General features: G+C 31.7%; 1 protein-coding gene across 5 annotated transcripts in view; it reads left to right on the top strand.

Annotated features, from left to right (window-relative positions):
• Nucleotides 1–21,608, top strand: part of LOC124540396 (protein pangolin, isoforms A/H/I/S) — a 148,311-nt gene that overhangs the window by 19,570 nt on the left and 107,133 nt on the right. For all 5 annotated transcript variants that reach the window (XM_047117900.1, XM_047117899.1, XM_047117901.1 and 2 more), the window contains exon 2: nucleotides 7,160–7,625. In XM_047117900.1, the coding sequence (XP_046973856.1) occupies nucleotides 7,458–7,625 (168 nt within the window). In that variant the 5' untranslated portion in view covers nucleotides 7,160–7,457. The remainder of the gene's footprint in view (nucleotides 1–7,159; nucleotides 7,626–21,608) is intronic.

The following is a 21,608-nucleotide window of genomic DNA, read 5'->3' as shown; positions in this document are numbered from 1 at the left end:
TAAACAGCGGATTATTGATTGAAAGAATGGGATTTTATTGGAATTTTTAATTTAAAGTCGAGAGCATTTTATTCACAGGCTATTAATAGATTAAATACGAAATTTATAGATCACATTGCTGACCAAAAATACATTTAAATATACTAAAACATTTATATCTAATTAAAAGTACATAATACGTACAAGAAATTTATCGTTTCTTCATTAGACCTTTGAATGTCTTTTAGGTTTACGTGTTAGAGAAATGCTCGGCAGCGAGACGTGTTGGTCGGAGATGCGCTCCTTCTGCGAAAGCGTGATGTCGCAGAAGGAAGCTGCGGAGTGGGAGCGGGAATGACGCCGCTGCAGACCCGCTCCGCCGTAAAAGACCGGGGAGGAGGAAGAGGCGCTACGCGCACCTTCTCCTCCCGCCCCAATAGGCGCCGCAGGGACCAGGGGGGTCTCAGTACCCTGGGAACTCCCTCTAGGTATTCGAGGGCCGCATAGGCGGGCCGACCGTCAGGGCGTCACGGTAGCATGCGTAAGCGATCCCGTGGCGCCCTCCGAAAGACGGAGAGGGTACCGCTGGTTTTTTAGTGGGTAAACCCGGTGGGCCTGGGCGCACTAGGCGTTCAGGAAACCGGGGAGTCCCACACCCCCCCCCACTTTCCATCACGTGGGAGAAGCGCGTAAAGCGTTTTTCCAGCGTAAAAAAAAAAAAAAGCACGTAAGTGTTAGAAATGCCACTGGCTAGAAGTGGACCACCTCGACTGCTCTGAGCATATTAAGTATAATATGTAAATACAGATGCCGTTTAAATAGCGTTTTAAGATCAATAAACATTTAAGTTTCAACGAAATTTATGATTATTTATCAATGTGTTTCGGTCATTATTATTTATTTTATTTTAATGTGACGAAATGAATAAATTCTGATCTTAATATAAATATGGCGATATCATTAATATACTCTTAAGAAACGATCCCAAATGTATGTTTTATTTTATATAAATTTTATAACTATTTATAATTTAATATAGCCCCCTATGTAGACACCTCACCTTGTTGATCAGTATTGCGTCTCGAGTGTCGTGCCATGTGCTGTCCACGCCAGAGAATAATGCTATATATTTGTTTTTCTATTTGTATAAAACTTAAAAATTATTTTGGTAACACAAAACTGTAGTATCTTTAAAATAGACTTAAATACATAATAAAAAAAACATCACAACAATACCTAAGAAATTCGTATGAAAAAAAATCCACATTCAATCCAGCTTTAACAGGTTAACTCGTAAAAACATCCATAAAGCTGACACCCACGATATCCCATTACAATGCCATAGTATTGCCATTTACAATTTCACATTTTAGTATCGAACTATCTCGTTTACGATCAGTAAATCATGCTAGTATATAATGGTTAACATTACAAAAAAATATTAGCGAACTGCACTGAGTATTGTTATTGAAAAGACTCGTAATGAGTCTCCTTCATTTTGTCCAATTCAAAAACATGTATATAGTGCTTAATACTGGATAGTACTTATTACAAAAATCTTTCAAAGACTCTTATTTACATGAACACTTATCAACATCATCATATCAACAGTACCTTGTTCCTGTTCGGTATCTTAAAAAACATGCTACAATTTAATTAATACCCTTGTAATTTAAATAGTACAGTTCAGCATAAAAAGTCGATACATACTTGATGCATTCAAATTTGTCGTCATAATCGGATACATATAAAATTGTCCCGAGATTAAATAAGAGCGTTATAGAATACATTGTTACGAATTTTCTCATAATCAGACCAAATTGTCGATTTGTATTTTTCACAGAACCAACAAAAGTCTTTATTGAGTACATCATTACATAGTATAAAACAAAGTCACTTAATGTTGCCTGTCCCTATGTATGTTAAGATTTTTTAAATTACAAAACGGATTTTGATACAGGAATTTTTTCAATAGATAGATTGATTCAAGAGAAAGGTTTAAATGTATAGTTATACATGTACAATATGGTAGACACTGATTATTTTATAGGTTTCTAAAGTTATATTGTAGATATGTACACACTTTTTTGCGCTTATGTTGTAAACGCTGGCTTAGTCCTACGCGATACATCAAAATAAAAATAAAAACCAGCATTGCACACGTGCGAAGCCGGGGCGAGTTGCTAGTTATCGAGATATGTATAATAACAAATGTAATGTTTACAAAGTGTGCAATCTAAATTCAAATCGTCTCATCACAATAAACGCAACATACATCCATACCGCAGATATGCATCGGGTATCTAACCGTAGGTCCTAATGATGGATCACACATTTGATATACTGCAATAGTTTTGCGTTGCTAATGTCCTTTCTATCTCATGCCATTGTTAGTTAAGGTACATCCTCCACTGGATGAACCGAGCGATTTTGGAATACATTAATACATATAATGTTATGTGTGTGTAATGTTTGTATATGGTTTATTTAAAGATAATAACGAAATATATATATAAATATACTGAAGTCAAAAATGTCGAGTAGCTTTTAATAGCGCTATGTAATTGGCGGAGTAACAGCACATCCAAACGGTATAGACTTGCCTCATGTGAGTATAGTCAACGAACATAAGCTCTCCATTCATTTCTCTTATTTTATTTTACTAGCGGACGTCTCGGCTTCGCACATATGTTTTATTTAAATATTTTCACTTTTTATTTACCTATATATTTTTCCGATATGTTTAATAATTTTCTAGGAAAATCTAAATAACTAATATACCTAATCCCAAGGTCTAGTAAAACCCTTATGAAAATCTGATCAGTCGTTTTGGAGATTATCGCTAACATACAGGCAGACAGACGCGGCCAATTTAAAGTGTAACTATTAGCGTTATATATATCATATATTTCTACAATAACAACAATAAATATACTAGTTTATAAAACTCTAATAAATATCATATACGCGTCACTATCTAAACTTTATCGTAAACAATTATCGCAGACGACTGGCCGCGCCTGTTATTACTGTTGGTAAATCAAATCAAAATATACTTTATTTAAGTAGGCCTTTACAATCACTTTTGAATTTTCATGTTAATAATTAAAAGTGAGAGTCGAGATGGCCCAGTGGTTAGAACGCGTGCATCTTAACCGATGGTTGCGGGTTCAAACCCAGGCAAGCACTGCTGATTCATGTGCTTAATTTGTGTTTATAATTCATCTCGTGCTCGGCGGTGAAGGAAAACATCGTGAGGAAACCTGCATGTGTCCAATTTCATTGAAATTCCGCCACATGTGCATTCCACCAACACGCATTGGAACAGCGTGGTGGAATATGTTCCAAACCCTCTCCTTAATGGAAGAGGAGGCCTTATCTCAGCAGTGGGAAATGTACAGGCTGTTACTTTACTTTACTTAATTTAATTAAAAGTGAAACAAGTAAAGCCTAGCCTGTGAAATAAGCTTGTGCAAGTATTGCTATGTAATGTGTTAAGATTTTGTTATATATGTGTATATAAAAGGGGTAGGTACGTCAATGAAACGACGAGGCTGGTTACTCACTGTTTTAATAGAAGTTTTGCATGTGCGGATTTGTTTTGTTAGTGGCCTTTACAATCAAAATAATAATTCGTATGTACTAACCTTAAACCCTTAAATTGCGTACCCAGTGCTTTAGGACATTAACACAACGTATTCGTTCATTCGAGTATACACCGAGTTTACATGAAAATTATTAATAATGTTACCTACTAATTCTATTGAAATCATTCATGCTATCTGTACTCTATAAATGTATGAACTTTAGCTTTAAATTACTGTAAAATATTAACAACTAGTCGCCCGCGGCCTCGCTCGCGTTCATAAAGTTTGTTGGTACGTATTTGGAATAAAAATGTGACCTTTTGTAATGAAAATTTCATTGGTTATGCCATCAAAGAAAAAGGCTCAGACAGAGCTACTTTCGCATTTATAATATTAGTGTAGATGACAGTATTTCTGTGAAATCGTGTTATCAATAATGAGGGTTTTCTATTCGAATAATTTTAAAACTACCCTCAGTATTAAATGCTTCGTAGCGTTACTGGGCAATTAAAACGGCTTAAGTTAACGTTTTAAGTCGTAATATATTTCATCAGATTCCTTGATAAGTTTTTATATAGTATGAAGTGTTATTACTTCAAATATACGAGTAATTAATCTAACAAATAATTTTCATCGTATATAATAAAGAGGTTTAAAACTATTATTTGAGATACATTTAGAATAAGATGAGCTCAGAAATAGAGGAAAAAAGCAATTTTTTTATTTAAAGTACATAGAATTTTACGCTTTATACCATTATACGGACAGCCTATAATCGGTTAAATAAACAGTACAGGTGTTATTATACAGAAGTAATTAACTTTACGGTTTGTAAATTCTATTGTGGTTCATAAACAGTGATAATATTATAATTAAAAGTAGCAATAAAATATATAAAGAGTATCTTTATATTTATGATAACTTCTGTCCATATTTGTGTTATATAGTCATCTTTGTTCGTTTTTTTGTTTGTAATACATCATAAATAATCTCTATTTAATTTAATTAATGGAGTAATATTTCAAGATATACTTTATGTTATCTTAAGTTCTTTAAAGTTGCTATTGCAATGTCTTACTTAGATATATTATAAATGTGATTGTGTTACGGATATTTGATACTGATATCTTCTACATGTGAATAGATTTGAACGTTTTACTTGCTGTAGACATGTATGATATATATATGTAGTTCAAAATTATTCCATAATAATTTCAAGTAAATATCTTATGTTACATATACTTGTTCAAAGTATGAATAAGTTAAAAGGTGTAAAAGGGAGTCACAAAGTTCTAATCGTAGAAATTATAAATGTTTCATTAACACAACGTATTCGTTCATTCGAGTATACACCGAGTTTACATGAAAATTATTAATAATGTTACCTACTAATTCTATTGAAATCATTCATGCTATCTGTACTCTATAAATGTATGAACTTAAGCTTTAAATTACTGTAAAATATTCGCAACTAGTCGCCCGCGGTTTCGCTGAAATAAACGAGACAAATAAAGAATGACATGTTATTGAAATGGATAAGGCACACAACATACGAGATGATATCATAGACAAATAATTCTTATCAGAAAATTATCGTTTTTATAATCTAAAATATTTTGTATGTTGATTTAAATAATTGAATAGTTTATTGATGAGAATCAATTAAGAATGAGAAACGACTATAAATATTAAAATTGAATTTTATTTCATAACGATGCGATTACAACACCATATGTATATGAGATGTTGACAAATGTCAGTTAATTTATAGCGAAATCGACGTTCTTGATACATCTATTGATCTAGATTTTAAGTTATTAACAGCGTGAACAAAATATACTAAGCAAACAAAATTTTAACTAATTAAGGTTGACCTCTTGGGTGTATCTGCTTGCGTGCTATTCAGAGACCAATTTGTGATGTCCGTTTATAATAGTCTTCATTCTTTTCGTATGATTATTCGTATCATCTATTTTAATATTAATTTTAATATGTTATTATTAATAGAACATATAGACTTTAATTTAAAGCTGGTACGTTAAAAATTTCGCACACTGTATAACTTTTTTCATGATAACTATCAAGAAAAAAGTTTTCATTCGAAGTTATGATTCTACAATCCGTAAAAAGTCATTAATAAATAATTAATACAATCTTTTCATTAACAGAAGAATGCCAATAAGAATCATAAACAAAAATTAAAGTAACTCTCTCTAATAGTCTATAACTATGGTACTTTATTTTTTTAATACTTGAAAGCTATGTCCTTATATAATTTTGTAGTTCAAATGCAATCTCAATAGGAACAAAATGTAATATAACTCCCATTAGGGCTCCACGAAGGGTCAACGACAATACTTATAATTCCAATCACGATAAAATAGGCGCCAGGAAAACAGTGAATTATGGCGTTCAAAGCTTGCTGGTTACCGGTAAAGGTTTGGTAACGATCACGTCTTAACTTAACTACCACGTGGTATTTAACAGAATACTAAGTGTTTTATATCAAAAAAAATCATAGTATTAAACCGTAAATAGGCGATATCAATCTGTATTACATATTCAATCGTTCTATGAATCCATCAAATAATAAGTTCACAAAGGACAAATAAAAATTTTCATATATCGTTATCAACACACTTTTCAAATATAAAAAAAATATATAATTAAACGAAATAATACGTTAATTCGTTCCTATAATTTTTTGGACGACGTCCAAATTGAGCCTAATTGTACGCATTATCTGAGATCATAATTTAAGTACAACGAAGCTGCGCCCGCGCATCTTGAATTAAACGCTTTTATCGTGTACGTGTTAATGAAATATTCTTGGAATTCGTTAATTTGGTATAATAAATATTTGATCACCATACATTTTAAACAATCGAACTCCGAGTCGAAAACGAGTTTATAAACTTCATAGGTTTTCGAAGTGATAGTTATGTCGATTACCGCTGTGACTATGTCTGCGTGTGCGCATCGTACAGATAATGCATTTGTCATATTGGTATGTAGAGAGGTGTCATATGAATAATGTGGCCGACACGTTTGAAGAGAGTTATGCATGTCAATGTGCAGTTGTATTTAAATTCGACGCCATAATTATTGGGTAGAGGGGCTTTAATAGGGGGGTTGAATATTGCTAACTGTAAAAGAGATTTGGTTCAACAGTGATTTGAATCCTGAAACGCTTTTAGATATATTTTCCAAAAAATGAATCCACGAAAATTTAAAGTATATTTTATATGCGATTGTTAGTGTCTTATTTTGTATACAAAATATAACGATTTTAATTGTTTTTTTCAGTTGAATTCAAATATGTGTTGTCTAAAAACGTTCGTCTTTGACCAAATCGTTTTAAAGCCAATATAATGTTTAGTATCGCAAGGTTTTCTGAGTTCTTGGCTCGAGGCCAGAGTCTTGACGAGTGCTTGACAGGCAACTTGACCTGATATAGAGGTACAATGCGGTGAATTAAAAGTTAAATTTAGGTTTAAACGCTGACTTAGATTACGCAATTAGCTTTAAATGATGTTAATAAAAGTTTTCCAGTGATTGTAATGTTCTTAACATCCTTTTTCCTTTTGTTTCAGATCCAATGCAACGCAAAATGAAACCGATCACCTCAGCCTTAGCATTTTAAGTTTAACCTGACAAAAGTTATCTGTGATCTCATTTAGTTTAGTTAACAAAACAATTGCCTAATAGTTTAAGTGTAAAAAAAAACAATAAAGACAATCGTCGATTTTTATGGAAATCCGGCTCGAAGGACCAAATTTGGGCGTTTGAATTGAGCTTAAAAATGGCAATTTAGTGCTCGGTCATGGATGACAGATAGTATGTGTTGTTGAAGGATGGGATAATGGAAGTGTGGGCGTTAGGTTCTTGAAAATGCCGCATGCGCACTCGAGTTCAGCAGCGAGCTCGGGCGGCGACGACCTGGGCTCCACGGACGAGGTCAAAGTATTCAAAGACGAGGGTGACGGAGAAGACGAGAAAAGGAGTTCGGAGAACCTGCTAGAAGAGAAGTCTAGTCTAATCGACTGGACTGAAAGTGAGGTGAGTGTTGGCCAATATTAACATCTCTAAGCATTTAACCGGTACCATTTAATTATTCTATAATTTTTACTTGTTTCTCGCCATGAGCACATACCAATGATATCAATAATTCACCAGAGCACGTTAATAAATTCTGTCAAAATAAAATTGATCAATACTTTTATATTTTTGAGATAACAATAACTGGAAATGCAAAAAGCCGTTACTGTCAAAACCTTCGGATTATCTCTTTTGAAATGTGTGAAGAATCAGTTGATAAGTGAGTGCTAGTCAACAAAAAAAAAATAAAATTCAATTCTTATTTTGACATAGTTTGACTACAAAGTCCAAATTATTCCAAAGAACTTTTTGTATGTATGAACACACAACTAAAGTTACTTTTAGTTTATCTGCTCTCCTTGTTTTTTCAATCTACTCATATATTTGAAATGTTTATTTACTTTTGCGAAGTATCATAAAATAATTTAAATTTAACCTTTAAAATAAATCAGTGACAATGAGACTGTTCCTTGGAATTTTCATAATTATTGGAGTATATTTGTATGTCTGATTTCGTATTCGTATTCTCATATAATTATAAGCCATGTATGAAGTCATCTGGTTTTATTTGTCGGTCACACATTGCTGGTGGTCCTGCCGACCATAAACCACATCCTTGTAAGTAAAATGTATACATTGTGACGTTTTTCCACTTTCATATCTCCATTTTTGGGAAATAAATAAATTCTTCACGCGGCGCTACAATTTGTACATCCATTATGTTTATACTAATGTAATCTTATTTACTTATGAATGAAGAATCAAAATCGCGTGATTGAATTTCAACTTTTTTAACTTGCAGTAAATCCCAGCAGGTGCCAATTTCAGGTAGATCTCTATTGATGTTTTCTTGGCATTAAAGCACAATGGTATTGAACGCAATCGTAATATATTGATCTAAAGTCGGTGCATCCTGTCGCTACGGTATTCTATGTGAAGATACTGCAGAATAGAATAAACATCGACTTTAACGTTATTCGCATAAGGAGCAATAGATTATTGTTGAGTTAAGCATTGAGTTACTTGTGATTTTACACTTTCGAACTATTGAAATTCAACGAATTGTTATGTTTGGATTTATTCAAGTCCGCCCACCGTATAAGCTACCATTTGAACCAGTTTTTATCACAGAAACTTCACACGGATCAATTAGTTATGTTTACTGCACACCTAGTATCCGTTGATGCTCATTTTACGTCAAAAATGCTGATAAAACACTATTTACGACTGCATCGAATTTTTATACGGTCGAAGTGTCGAGTATTTTAATATTCATAAGAAGAAGCGGTTAGTGACCTCGTTATGTCCTATTCTATGCGTAGATTAACATCGAGACTGTTAACTTTAATGATTAAACTACTCAATTAGTAGTAGGAAAGCCACAAATAACTGAGATAACATCACGGTGGATGGTTGAAAAAAATTGTTTGAAATCGCAAATTACCCGTAAAACAAACAAATCAACCGCAAGAACCGAAACTAACGTCACCCCAAACACTGATTGTTGGAGCGCCAGCACAAAAAATTGGAAAAAAATAAAACAGGTACATTTCCGAAAATTTATGTAAAATATTGTATTCCAGTCGACATAAATTACGTAGTCATTGTATTATTTCCGAAAACTCTATTATTCGCTAGGAGGGGGCGCGTACACAATGCATGTCTACCTGCATTCAGGTATGTCTTATAATAAACACGGACTCCCACTGCTTTTGTGGACGAATTTACCTGACGACCCCGAGAGGCGAGGGAGTGCAAACATTCCGTGGACACCTACAAACGAAACTCTTGTATGAATCCGCTATCTCCCTTTCTCCTGTCGAAATTTTTAATGAACCAAATGAGACGGATGATTCGACTGATTTGTACAAGAATCCCAAAGCATTACAGTCACGGATCGTATAAATATTGGATTATACTTAGGTGCAATTCTGCTTTGTATGTCATAATAGCATCGATTATCGTACGTGATGCCATTACAATACACTTTGTACGTTCAATTTTCTTTGAGTTTCGATTTCTTTTAGATTACAATTTTCGACGGCTCGTGAATTGGATTTGAATCGTGTCGGTGTTTTTACGCCTGCTTGATTTTTGGAAATGTTTTCATAACAACGGAGCTGATTTCATTATGCTGTTTGTTTGTACAAGCAGAGTGCTTATGTCAAACCATATTGTCGATACGTACGCTTTCGACTTTAATGCCAATACCGATTGTTTGCTGTTTGGCTTTTTTATTTTATTACGCACAGCTTATTTTATTTCCTCAAAGCATCTCATCTATAAATAAATGAACTTGAAGACCGGTGTGAGCAAAGACCAGTTAGTAAAATAGTTAAGATATATTACACCGCTTTTGAAAAAAAGCCAATATCTTAGCTATTTCCTGTGATTATTAAATTCTAATAAATTATGACGAGCCCGGATAACTACCTTCTAATGGACATGTAATGTATATTTTGTTTAAAATCTTATTTGTTTATATTCAGTAAATTTAATTTTCCTCAAGTAGTAGTACAGAAGTAATATATCAATGGGCAATAACTTAAGGCAACATGCTGTCGTTGTTAGATATTGAAACTGACTCGTAACTGATACCTAATCACAGATTACTGTTAAATGTGAATATCAATACCATACTGTTAGAAATTTAACTAATCCAATTCTACTTTATTGTAAAATGTAAATGTTTTTATACGTTCATTTTGTGTTCTAAATCAGCTAATTCATCATTATCGACTCAATCAATGAAGTATAAAGTGAGGAGTTCTTCCAATGCGCCCGCGCACGAAATCCACGTCTATATTTAGCAAACAACGATCTCTTGTCTGATGCCATCCGTTTCCGTCCGCCATACTGGCCTTAACTGAAACTGACGATTTGAGGGTTTGGTTTTTATTTTCTGTTTCGTACTCATATTACGATTCTTTAACATTTTTGTTTTTCATTAATTAATATGAAGCAGGGCTTGAGTTTTCAAAGATTAAAATGATTTTTCTGAATTATTTCGGTTTTATTATAATCACTTGGTCATTAACATTCTAATGGCTATCAACGTCATCTTTTTTATGAATATTTGAGTCATAGCTGGATGCTTAGTTTCTAAGAATTTATTAAACTTATATGAACTCAAACACCAGTCCATAAAATTGTTAATCTTATCTTACAAAATAAGTTTGTTTTATTTTAATTTACAACTTTTTAAGAGTTACAGAAATTATTTTTAGCCCAATTTGTGTTGTCATCGCTAATAGCTCTTTAGCTCAAATCCTCATATTAATTCAGCCTTGCGCGTACATTTGGTTAATTAGTATTTATTGCTTACTGGCTTCCCGCTTTCCGTCGCCATCTTTAATTCACTGATTCAGTTTATTGTCTCCTTAATCACGATTGTTCGTTCAGGACTTATTTCTTTAACGCCCTCTGATGTTATAATTTTCGAATGTAAATTCTTGTATCAAGCTCAATTGGGTATTGTATTTTTTTCTTAATATTTTGTCTTCTCTTAATGTAAATCCACAATTACTTATAGAGTAGCTCTACTTTTAGTTTTGTTTGACCGTTTTATCATAATAATAGGACGCCTATTTCAATTCGACTTCTGTCTGTTTGCTATCATGTGTCAAATAAATAATTTATTTTGAATAACTACTATACATGATTCCAGTACTCTTGTGATGAAAACATAGGATAACCACCTTGATGCTTTTGCCTATTTGTCTCATTATATTTTTGGCTTATCAAATAAGTTATAATAGAAACACCAGTTTGTTCAAGACATAAATTTGTCTTACAATTAATTCCTCAAAATTATTTCGAGAATTATTGTATCTGTCAACGGGAGCCTTCAAGATAATCGCAGAGCTTTTAGCAATAAGTGACCTTCCATAATGTCCCAAACAAAACTAGTATTATTAATTTCACATACCATATCTGTACGGCGTGGGCTCGTGTAGCTAATTACATTCAATGGGTATGTCTATTTGTACGTAGGAAGTTGCATTGGCCTGCATAGCAATTGTTTTAGATCTAGCCAGACTGGATGTGGTAAACCTAACACTGTACTGGTTTCAATTGACGTGATAAATTGTTGTACTTTGTATATTTTGTATTGTTTGTTGTTGTTCGAATGTAATAACTGGTTATTGGTATGTTTTCAAATAAGGCGTTGTGATTGTGACAAATTCAATTGTAGAGGATTCTGATAAAAGTTGGATAGTTTTAACGTGTATGAGAACTGTGGTATTTGGGTCATACTATACTTTTTTTACGCTTACATAATAGAGGTAATGATTTTTAAAATGTTTCTCGATATTTCCAGAAATATGTCTTTTACGACGTTTTGTGGTTTAAGTGTCGAAATATATTTCGTTTGGTCTTTCAATTTCTTTAGTTAGAGTTAAGTAGAATTTTTATCAATTACATAATAATTACAATTCATCAAATCTAGTCAAGATTTATATCGGATCTGCCGTGTAACCTCACCTTCGCGAATGCATTAGTTATGCAAGTTTAGTGCATTAGTGCGCATGCGCGAGTCATTTGTTGTTTATGAGTGGCCATGTTCGCCGTGTTTCCGTTGTATCGTTGAATATGTTAATAGGGGAGATATTCTCAGCGTTTTACTTGTTTTAACATTAAAATGCTAGAAATTTCATTGCCAAGGCCACACATTCGAGCAACTATTTAAATACGTTTGGTTTTCATCTTTAATTCATATTTACAATGGTCAGTAATTTTATGATGTAGGTATCTGGCAACATATAAAAAAATATTCGTATTACTAACAGATGTAGGATATTCGATTTAATACATATTGATACTTTTTTAAAAACGGTAATCAGTTTTTATTTTGGAAAATCCCTGTTAGTAATTTGTTTAAAACCAGTAGCATATGAATCGGTCATCTGTAACAACAATGGGAAAACTTGTTGATTCATATGTATCTATACTAATGTTATAATGTGTCCGTTTGTCTTTTACAAATGTATTATGAAACAAGCTTGAAACCCAAGGAACAACTTAATTTTTTTTACTTAAAATCTATGTTCGCCTTAAAAACGCAAGCGTAGCCGCATGTGAAAACTAGTACATGAAATTAATATAAGAATATTTGAATATCCATTACACTACAAATTACCAAATGTTTGGAGATAAACCCACTACAAACCATTATACAAATTGCTGTTCAAACATTGATTTTAATAATAAATCATTTAATTCAATTTTCTACATATTACACCTTAAGTCACAGAAGCGAATGTTATTCAGACAAATTGTGTGTATGTATGTTTATGCAATGAATGATATAACGCACATGTCAATTTAAATCTGTTTTAGGCAACGAAATTAAATGAATATAGTAAATGACGTAATAATGTCACTAAGTTGAAAGTTTTAAAGAAAATGTTTTAGTAATGTGAAAGAAAGTAGTATCACTATAATTTCGTCTACTTTATATTGTGTTATAAAATACGAGTTGTTGCCCACGGCTCGCATCCTAAAAATTGGTTGTCAAATTATAGGTATAAAAAATTAGAGTATATCCTTCTTTCTTCTTCATGGAGATCATGCGTAGTACAAACCAAATTTCATCAAATTCAATTCAACGGTTTTGTATTGAAAGATCAACTTTATAATTTACTAAAACAAGAGTTACTTTCGAACTCATAATATTAGTATGGACTCAATGATACGGCACACTGCAGTGCAGTGCAGCATATGCAATAGAAGAAAAAAAATGCTCGTATTAAAAATATTTTAATACATGAATGTGAATTTATTTTATATAGAAAATAAATAGCAGTTTCCCAGGATATTAAACCTGTATGCCATTGCTTAAAGTCCAAGCTAACAACTAATCCCTACTTATAATATTATAATGCGAAAGCTGGCTCGTTATTTTACTCAGCAACGAAGTAATGGATTCACGAGATTAAAAATACTTTATGAGGACAGTGGTGTTGGTGGACGGTACGGATCTGAGCAGGAACGTCTAATTAGATGTCAATCTCTCAATTAATCCACCACAACTAAGTGCCATTGAGCAGATGTAATTACAGATACCACACAAGCTGCCATCAACAGAGACTGCTGTCACAAAATAAAAATGCACAATCCATTCATTTAAAATATTTTCAAATTCGTTGTGCAATAAAACATTTTCATTCTTATCTTGTTTGTAAAAGACACATAGGCTAACTTATTGTTTAAAAGCTGCTTACAAATAAATGATAAATCAATAAATCATAAGACGTATATTCAAACTAGAAAGCGATTATAATAACATTTCTTTGAAATGTACTTTACAATAATGATTTGTGTAATTGAAGGTAACACGTATTTCCATGTCTTATTCAAATTGCATCACGCGCGATTAGATTACGCATTCAAGGTGATTAATTACAATTAAAACATACGTACAAGTTGATAAAACATCGATTATAGAAATTGTATTTGTAACAAATTGATTACTACCGATATTTTCGGTAAATTGACTTAATAGTTAAAGTATTATTTTTAATTTCTTAAGTAAAATCAATTCGTTATGTTTATTTTAATAATTATTTTAATAATCTAGTTCAGTTATAATGCTAAAGTTTTTTGATACTTTGATCTGTTGATATTGATGTGTTTATCAATACTAGAACGAATACTTAACAATGGTGACAATTAAAATATAGCGGATTGAGTTTATTCCCTTATCATCTTCTCTTACTAGACGTAGCATTCTCTAAAGTACCTTCTCTACTCTGCTCTAATATTATTAAGAAGCAATTTTTTTTGTATATAGGTAACCTCTGAAACTAATCCATAAGTATTTTTTTATTGGTTGAAAGCTACAGCATGTCAGAGCGCTATAGAGCTATAAAATATTTATTCTCATCAATAATATCCACTCATGCGAAGCCGACTGTCAAAAATATATATTATTTGTACGTATATAGTATGTATACTAAAATATCACGATAAGATCAGCGAATCTCACAACGACTACATTATCTAAAATATACGGTGACAGTGCTTTGTTAAAAAAGTATGTAACAACAAATCCCGAATAAAAAAAAATCCGATAAAGCATACAATAAAAACGTACGAAAATATTAAATAAAAATCAGTTCTATAGAAACTGAGTCGTTATCAGCAATCAATAAATTCCTGCCCAATAAACCCTGATATCGTATCTGTAGCCCTGAAAGGAACCACAGAGTGAAATATTACAGTAGACCGTACTGTGACAACTGTGTGTACCTTATTCGACTTTATAAAACGATCATCGTATCAAAAATACTATTTTAATCTTTCATATAACTTTTACTAAGTTTCATTATATCTTTATCTATTAAAATTTATAATTATTATTAATATTACCTATATTAATAAGTGTAAATATTAAAACTATTCAAAAACTCTTTAATCGTCTTTTAATGACTTTAAATTAAATTTGATTACTTACATTTCGAATATTGATTCAACGTAAAAGTACCGTCAAGTAACTGTTAGTTTTTCCTTAGCAGATTTTTTAAAATATATCGATTAAAATAATTGCATTCTTACGAGCAAGTCGAGTGGGTAAGAAACCACGACACCGTATGTTGACCTTTATGAATTATGTGTTATTTGCATGTGGTTTCGGTTATAACTGATAAGTCTGGCATTGGATTATTCGGATAATGGCCGACGGTAATATACTGATAGCTTGACCTGATATAATCCTAATCAGTATATGAATTATGATTCCGTCTAATTAATATCGATCAGCCTTAACCACTTGTGATATATTGTAATAAAATACCGCGGGACTTGAAAATATTTTGCGTATAATATATTCAATATTAATGAACGTATCCGTACTGTATCTTTGTTGTGTCTGTCCATTGATGTTCAGTTTACTGGTAGGGTTTTTCGGCTATATAGCTCTAGGTTTGGTCCAGGTTCGTCATGGTAGCATGCTTAAGCGATCCCGTAGCGTCCGCCGAAAGACGGAGAGGGTACCGCCGGTTTTTTAGTGGGTAAACCCGGCGTACTTGGGCGCATTCGGCGTCCAAGGCTCCGGGGAGTCCCACAACGCCCCCCCCTACATTCCATCACGTGTTAAAAAAAGATTTGGTCTATGTTGTGCCCCCTTTTGAACGGTGAGCATTACTACAAGCAATGAGACAACATCCTAATCCACAAAGTTGTTGGCAAATTGGTGTTGTAAGAAATGGTTAATATTTCTTACGACGCCAATGGGTATACCGACGGTGACTAATTTAGGTATATTAAAATTCCATAAAAAATATTACAATTTAAGGATGATGAATTTGAATTATGTCTTCCAAGACTTATCAGTTTTTACATGTATAAAAAAAAACAAATGACGGTTGATGAATTATTAAGAAATATGATACCATTCCCATTTTACACAGTACAATATTCGTTATTAACGTTGCTATGTAATAATTTATATTACAGCAAAATGTAATTACTTTACGCATAGCTAAATCCGATATATGGGATTAAATGACACAGTCGATCAAGTTAAGCAATACACGATCAGTTAGATAATAAAAAAAACCCATATCCGTAAACCTGATATAAATCTGACAATTTGTTAGTTTAAACTGTTCAAAGCGTGAATCAAAACGCCATAGTTTCTAACGTTTCCAATCAAACAGTAGTTACGATAAATCACCGATCAGTTAATGAACGCTGTCAATAACGTGGTTCCTTTTTTTTTTTAATTCTATTTTTGAAACTATTTTTAGTCTGCTCATAAAATTCTGTATAGAGTTTAGAACTATTTTATTGTCCTCTAAAAGAGGTTTTATGCTATCAGGACGGTGTTCCAAGAAAGATTACTTTTAAAAATAGCTGCGTAAACTAATGACGGGATTGGGGGATACGAGTCTGGTCTGTAGCTTATTTTGATGTCGACTTATTATTTAACATTTCTTGGTAACGTTATTTATCGAAAACGTTTAAAAAACAGATATTTAGCTTTTTTTAAATAGTGTTTTGTGAGATCTTTCTTGTTCTACTACCGTCCTGGCTTTGTTCGGAAGTAAAAAAAAAAAATTAAAGGTTTTAGGTACGAATGTCGTATACTAAACTTATGTGCATATATGTATGAATATACAGATAATTAGAACGGTCATTTAAAGTCATTACAAACAAAAACCTTTTTAAGAAGGCGTGGTGTAACAATTATTGCTATATGTGAAGTAAAAAAATTAACTGAGGATAAGATCACATTTTGTATTTTTGCCTTTTTCAACCAACAATAAATCTTTCGTTTCGCTATTAAACGAATTTACACGTTTTAATGTTGCCCGTTGTCATAATAAAAAAACCAGCTACATTATATCATACAACAATTTAACATCCTTATTCTGAAACCGTTACGAATAAAAACAAAAACTCGCCAATAAAACTTTTTAATGAGCAGATGGTATAAAATAAATTCGTCAAAAACAACATGCTAGTTAATTTAGACGTAAAATCGATTACGGCTAATCAACTCATTGATTTTATTCTCGAAAAACATTATCGAATAAATAAACCGATGTAGTTTCGTTTTACTGTCCACGTGTAGTTTATTCAACATGTTTATTTGAGTACAGCATTAATTTATTATTGTCTTCAGTTCTGTACTTGAATTTCACTGAAATAGTTGAAGTGTGTTCGATTTATATCGAATGTAAGTTTGAATTTCGAATACACATTCCATATATTATATGAATTAAGAATTTGATCAAATACTGCTCGAAACATGATCGAGTGGAAATATACCAAGGAGGATTTATCTGTTAATTACATATTTTTCTTCTAAGATAGAACATGCTTTTTTTTTAAATTTGCCACCTGTCTATTGTGTTGTTGTGTGATATGTACAGTAATAGAGATATTACCACAGGCCGGTAATAATTAATCTAAAGCATCTACATCTATAATACGACATCTATAATATATGGCGAACGGCTATTCCTGGCATGAACACATTACTTTGTTCAGTTTAATCGTAAAATTTATAGTTATTGTTATGTATATATTTCTTTTAATTTCCAACTATAAGTTACGATACGATGAGAACTAAATTAAATAAAAGACATTCTTTATTATTTTATAAAACATAAAATTAAAAAGTTAATTGATTTTGGTCAAAAATAAAAAAATAAATTTTATCATAAAATTATCGTTAATCGAGTCACGTAGACGTACAAACTCCCATAAATCGAGTGGCTCGTCAATTACAGCGCTATTTTCGTATTAATTATGCTCATGCGCAACTTGAGTACAACTACTGTATTTACGACAAATATAACTTTATACAAAAAACATTGGCCGTAATGCTTTATAGTTTGTTAACTGAAATTATTAAATTTACAATGTTTAAACGAATAAATTCAATGTTAATCTTAACAAATAAATAAAATTGTAGTGTCTGGCTGATTTTTTAAGTTACTATGGCTATCTGTAAATTATCAAACCCAATACAATCTACCTGTTTATTTGTTACATATGATTAATTATTATAATTAGAATTCGTATTTAATGTCATTTAAATAACAAAATTCACGAGTAAAACCGTAGGACACAGCCTGTACAGAATAAAGTACATTTAATTTAACCATTATTTTTTTTTTATAAAGTACGTATTTTGTATAGTATATATTATATGAAAACATATGTTAACATATAGATAGATAAATAGGTAGATAGATAGGATGTTCATGGCGACAGTATTTATGAAGCTATTATCTAAACTATTCGCAGAAAACCCTTTCTACGAATGAAATGTTTCCATTCTATAAGATTCTGTGTGATGCGTACACATGCAGACAATATCGTAAAACCGATACAAAGCAAGGGTCATTCATTGCTATAAATAATACTCACTAATATTATAAATGGCGAATGTGTTGGTTTGTGTTTCCCTCTTTTGCATCTTTGTGCGAGTTCGTCTGGATACTCACCACTAACTTTATTTCCAAACACAAGTACTTAGAAGGAGCATTTTAGGTTGGAATCATGATCGTCTGATGCTGACCACTTAACATAAGGTGGTAAAAATTTCATACATATAATCATACTAGTTGTTACCTGTGGTTTCGCTCGCGTTTTAGGGGATAGGTTGTTATGTGTTAGGCGAATAACATAGCATATGTCCTTTGAAGTTCTAGTTTGCTTTATACCAAATTTCATAAAATTCAGTTCAGCGGTTTGGTTGTGAAAGAGGGACAAACAGAGTTACTTTCGCATTTAAAATATTAGTATAGTTTGCAGACCACTTTTTTCCGTTATAAATCATATCGACTATTGATATCAATGTATAACTTGGTAAGTTAAAACCGGTATAGTAGGTATAATTAGAGGAACATCTCAAACGCTACAACTATCGCATTGATCTAACCTTTTTAATGGACTTTTGACAACCCTACCGAACAAAAACGTCTTAACTAGCAGCCAGTTAATCCATCACCGACCGAAATGTCATAACGCGCTTTATCTAAATACTTTATCAGTTAAATTCTTTAAATATTGCCTTCCGTAAGCGGCGCTAGTGTCGGTTGCAACACGCCACGCTTATCTTTACAAACAATGATTTCTTTGTTTACATTTAGTTACTTTTAGACTTTATAATAATAATGTAGATACTAAGATGCTTTAAAGTCAGTACTTATATACTATATAGATAATATAAATATATCATGTGTAGTGTAGTTGATATTACTTACAATCGAGAGACCCTTTTTTTCATGTGCCGTTTCGTTAATCGTACAAGAATAAATAAACAATAGGATCTAGTCAAACATAATGATTTAAAAAAATATTTATGTATCGAATTACGCGAATACTTCAATATTATTAATGATCGCGATATAATGAAATAAATAGTTTTTTTTAATTCATAGACGAAAACAGATGGAGCACGAATTTAAAATATTCAAAATTCGAATAAGGAATCATTCTCAGCAAACATGGCCGACCCGTTGACTCATGTTCACGAACAAATGTTATCACTCTTCTTTTGTTTGTTTCTCGAATATCATCCGAGGGAACTAACCCACCAGATGTAAAGACCTCAGCACACATTACCGGCTCAAATAATCTGAGATCAGAATTTATTGGACATTTATTTCTGTGGCCTTTCCTAACTCGTCGTTCTTCGCCCTCGTAAGAATTTTTGTAATGTATCCTGTTTTAAAATGTTTGATATATGCTGACCCGATTCTTAAACTTGCTTAGCGTAATTGTTGATGTTTTGTCCATATAGAATATTACTTAACTCGTGTATAGTTTAAAAAAAGAACACGTTCTAAAATGGAATTATGTAAAAAAAAATTAAAAATCAAATTTAATATTATGTATCTATACCTAATACATTTTTATGGGAATAGAAAAGAAATGTATTGACACGAACTAAAATAAAAAACGCATAAAATTTTATGCTTCGATTACAAATGTCCATGTCTAACGAATCTTTATAGTACATTAGTAACCGTATTTTTTGGGTTACGAGTAACTATTCGTTAAGGCGTTTCTGTAGGTTTTGACGTCACTTTGTCTTTTGGGCCGTATGACCATATTAACCAGACATATATTGAAAAATTAAATTATATTGATTTAATAAAAGTTAAAAATATATATTCCTTTATAAATGTTTTTCGAGGGAGTTTGATAATTATTTAAAAACATATAAGTAAGAGCAAATTAAAGGAATATTTAATTGTATATAAAGTAACATTTGTTTGAATTCATTGACCTAAAACAATTAATATGTATTACATTAAAGTAATAATAGGATACAATTAAGATAACAGACAGTGAACTGTTACTTTATTAAAATCTATTTGAAACTGGGTTAAAGTTGAAATGTTATTCATTACGATAGTAACTTCAATGAATCGAATTATTAATTGTAATTGATAACATTGTAACGTAGATCGTTATAGAATATTGTAATTGACATATAATTTTTATCTCAATTCATTAAACATATTTTAATTTGATTTTTTTTTACTAGCAATAACTTTTTTTGGTTTGCAAAGCTAAAGCTCGATGGTATACTGCCTTACATTTTGGGGATCTCTTAGATAATTTCCTTAACATCCCGAACCAAAATAATGCAGAAAATTCGAATGAATGATGGTTTAACGTATTTTTTTTTCTCATTGTGTCAATGTTATGGATAACCTTAACTGGTCACCAATCATATAGTATATTATATGTATATGACAGTCAGAGCGGGAAGCCAGTATGTATCTATATTTAGATCATTATATAAATAAACTACGTATTGGGATGTAGCGTTATGATTCACGCTGCGAAATCGATAAAACTATTTTTAATATTCGATAGTTACGTCGACATCCATTAAAACTGTTAATGTATATTCTTAGATGAAAGCTCGATTCAGTGATGACGGATGAACGCTATTTGTCATGCTTTTAATATAATTTAAATAATCTGTTAAATACAATTACTTTAATTCACTCGATGATCTAATCCAGTGGTAAGTGAACGTGAATCTTTAATTGAATATTACGACTTTAGTATATTAGTTTTTTTTTATCTCTTTCTTTCACCACTAAGTGAAGAGTGTGTCCTATCCACTAGCATTTGAGCCAACAGCAATTTTTCTCAACAATAAAGCATTTATATATTGTTACATATTGTACTTCATTCTTAAGTTATATCTGTCTATGATGTATGATGTCATGATAAATCTCTGATAGAAATGAATATAAATAGTCTTTCTGTATCAAATAATACTAGTTTTAGTTTTTCATTGGACGTGTATTAAAAATCAGTACACATAGTTTATGTTTACGTTACTTGTCAAATTAGACTCATATCATATGCAATTTAGTCAACTATTACCAAACAAATAATCACCAAACGCAACTACATATATTCTAAATAAGTAAATGTACATTAAATCAATTTTCATTAAATATT

This window comes from Vanessa cardui, chromosome 25, assembly GCF_905220365.1.
Source record: "Vanessa cardui chromosome 25, ilVanCard2.1, whole genome shotgun sequence".
NCBI lineage: Eukaryota > Metazoa > Arthropoda > Insecta > Lepidoptera > Nymphalidae > Vanessa > Vanessa cardui.
The sequence above is the reverse complement of the archived record's forward strand: the minus strand, read 5'-3'. Positions and strand labels throughout refer to the sequence as shown.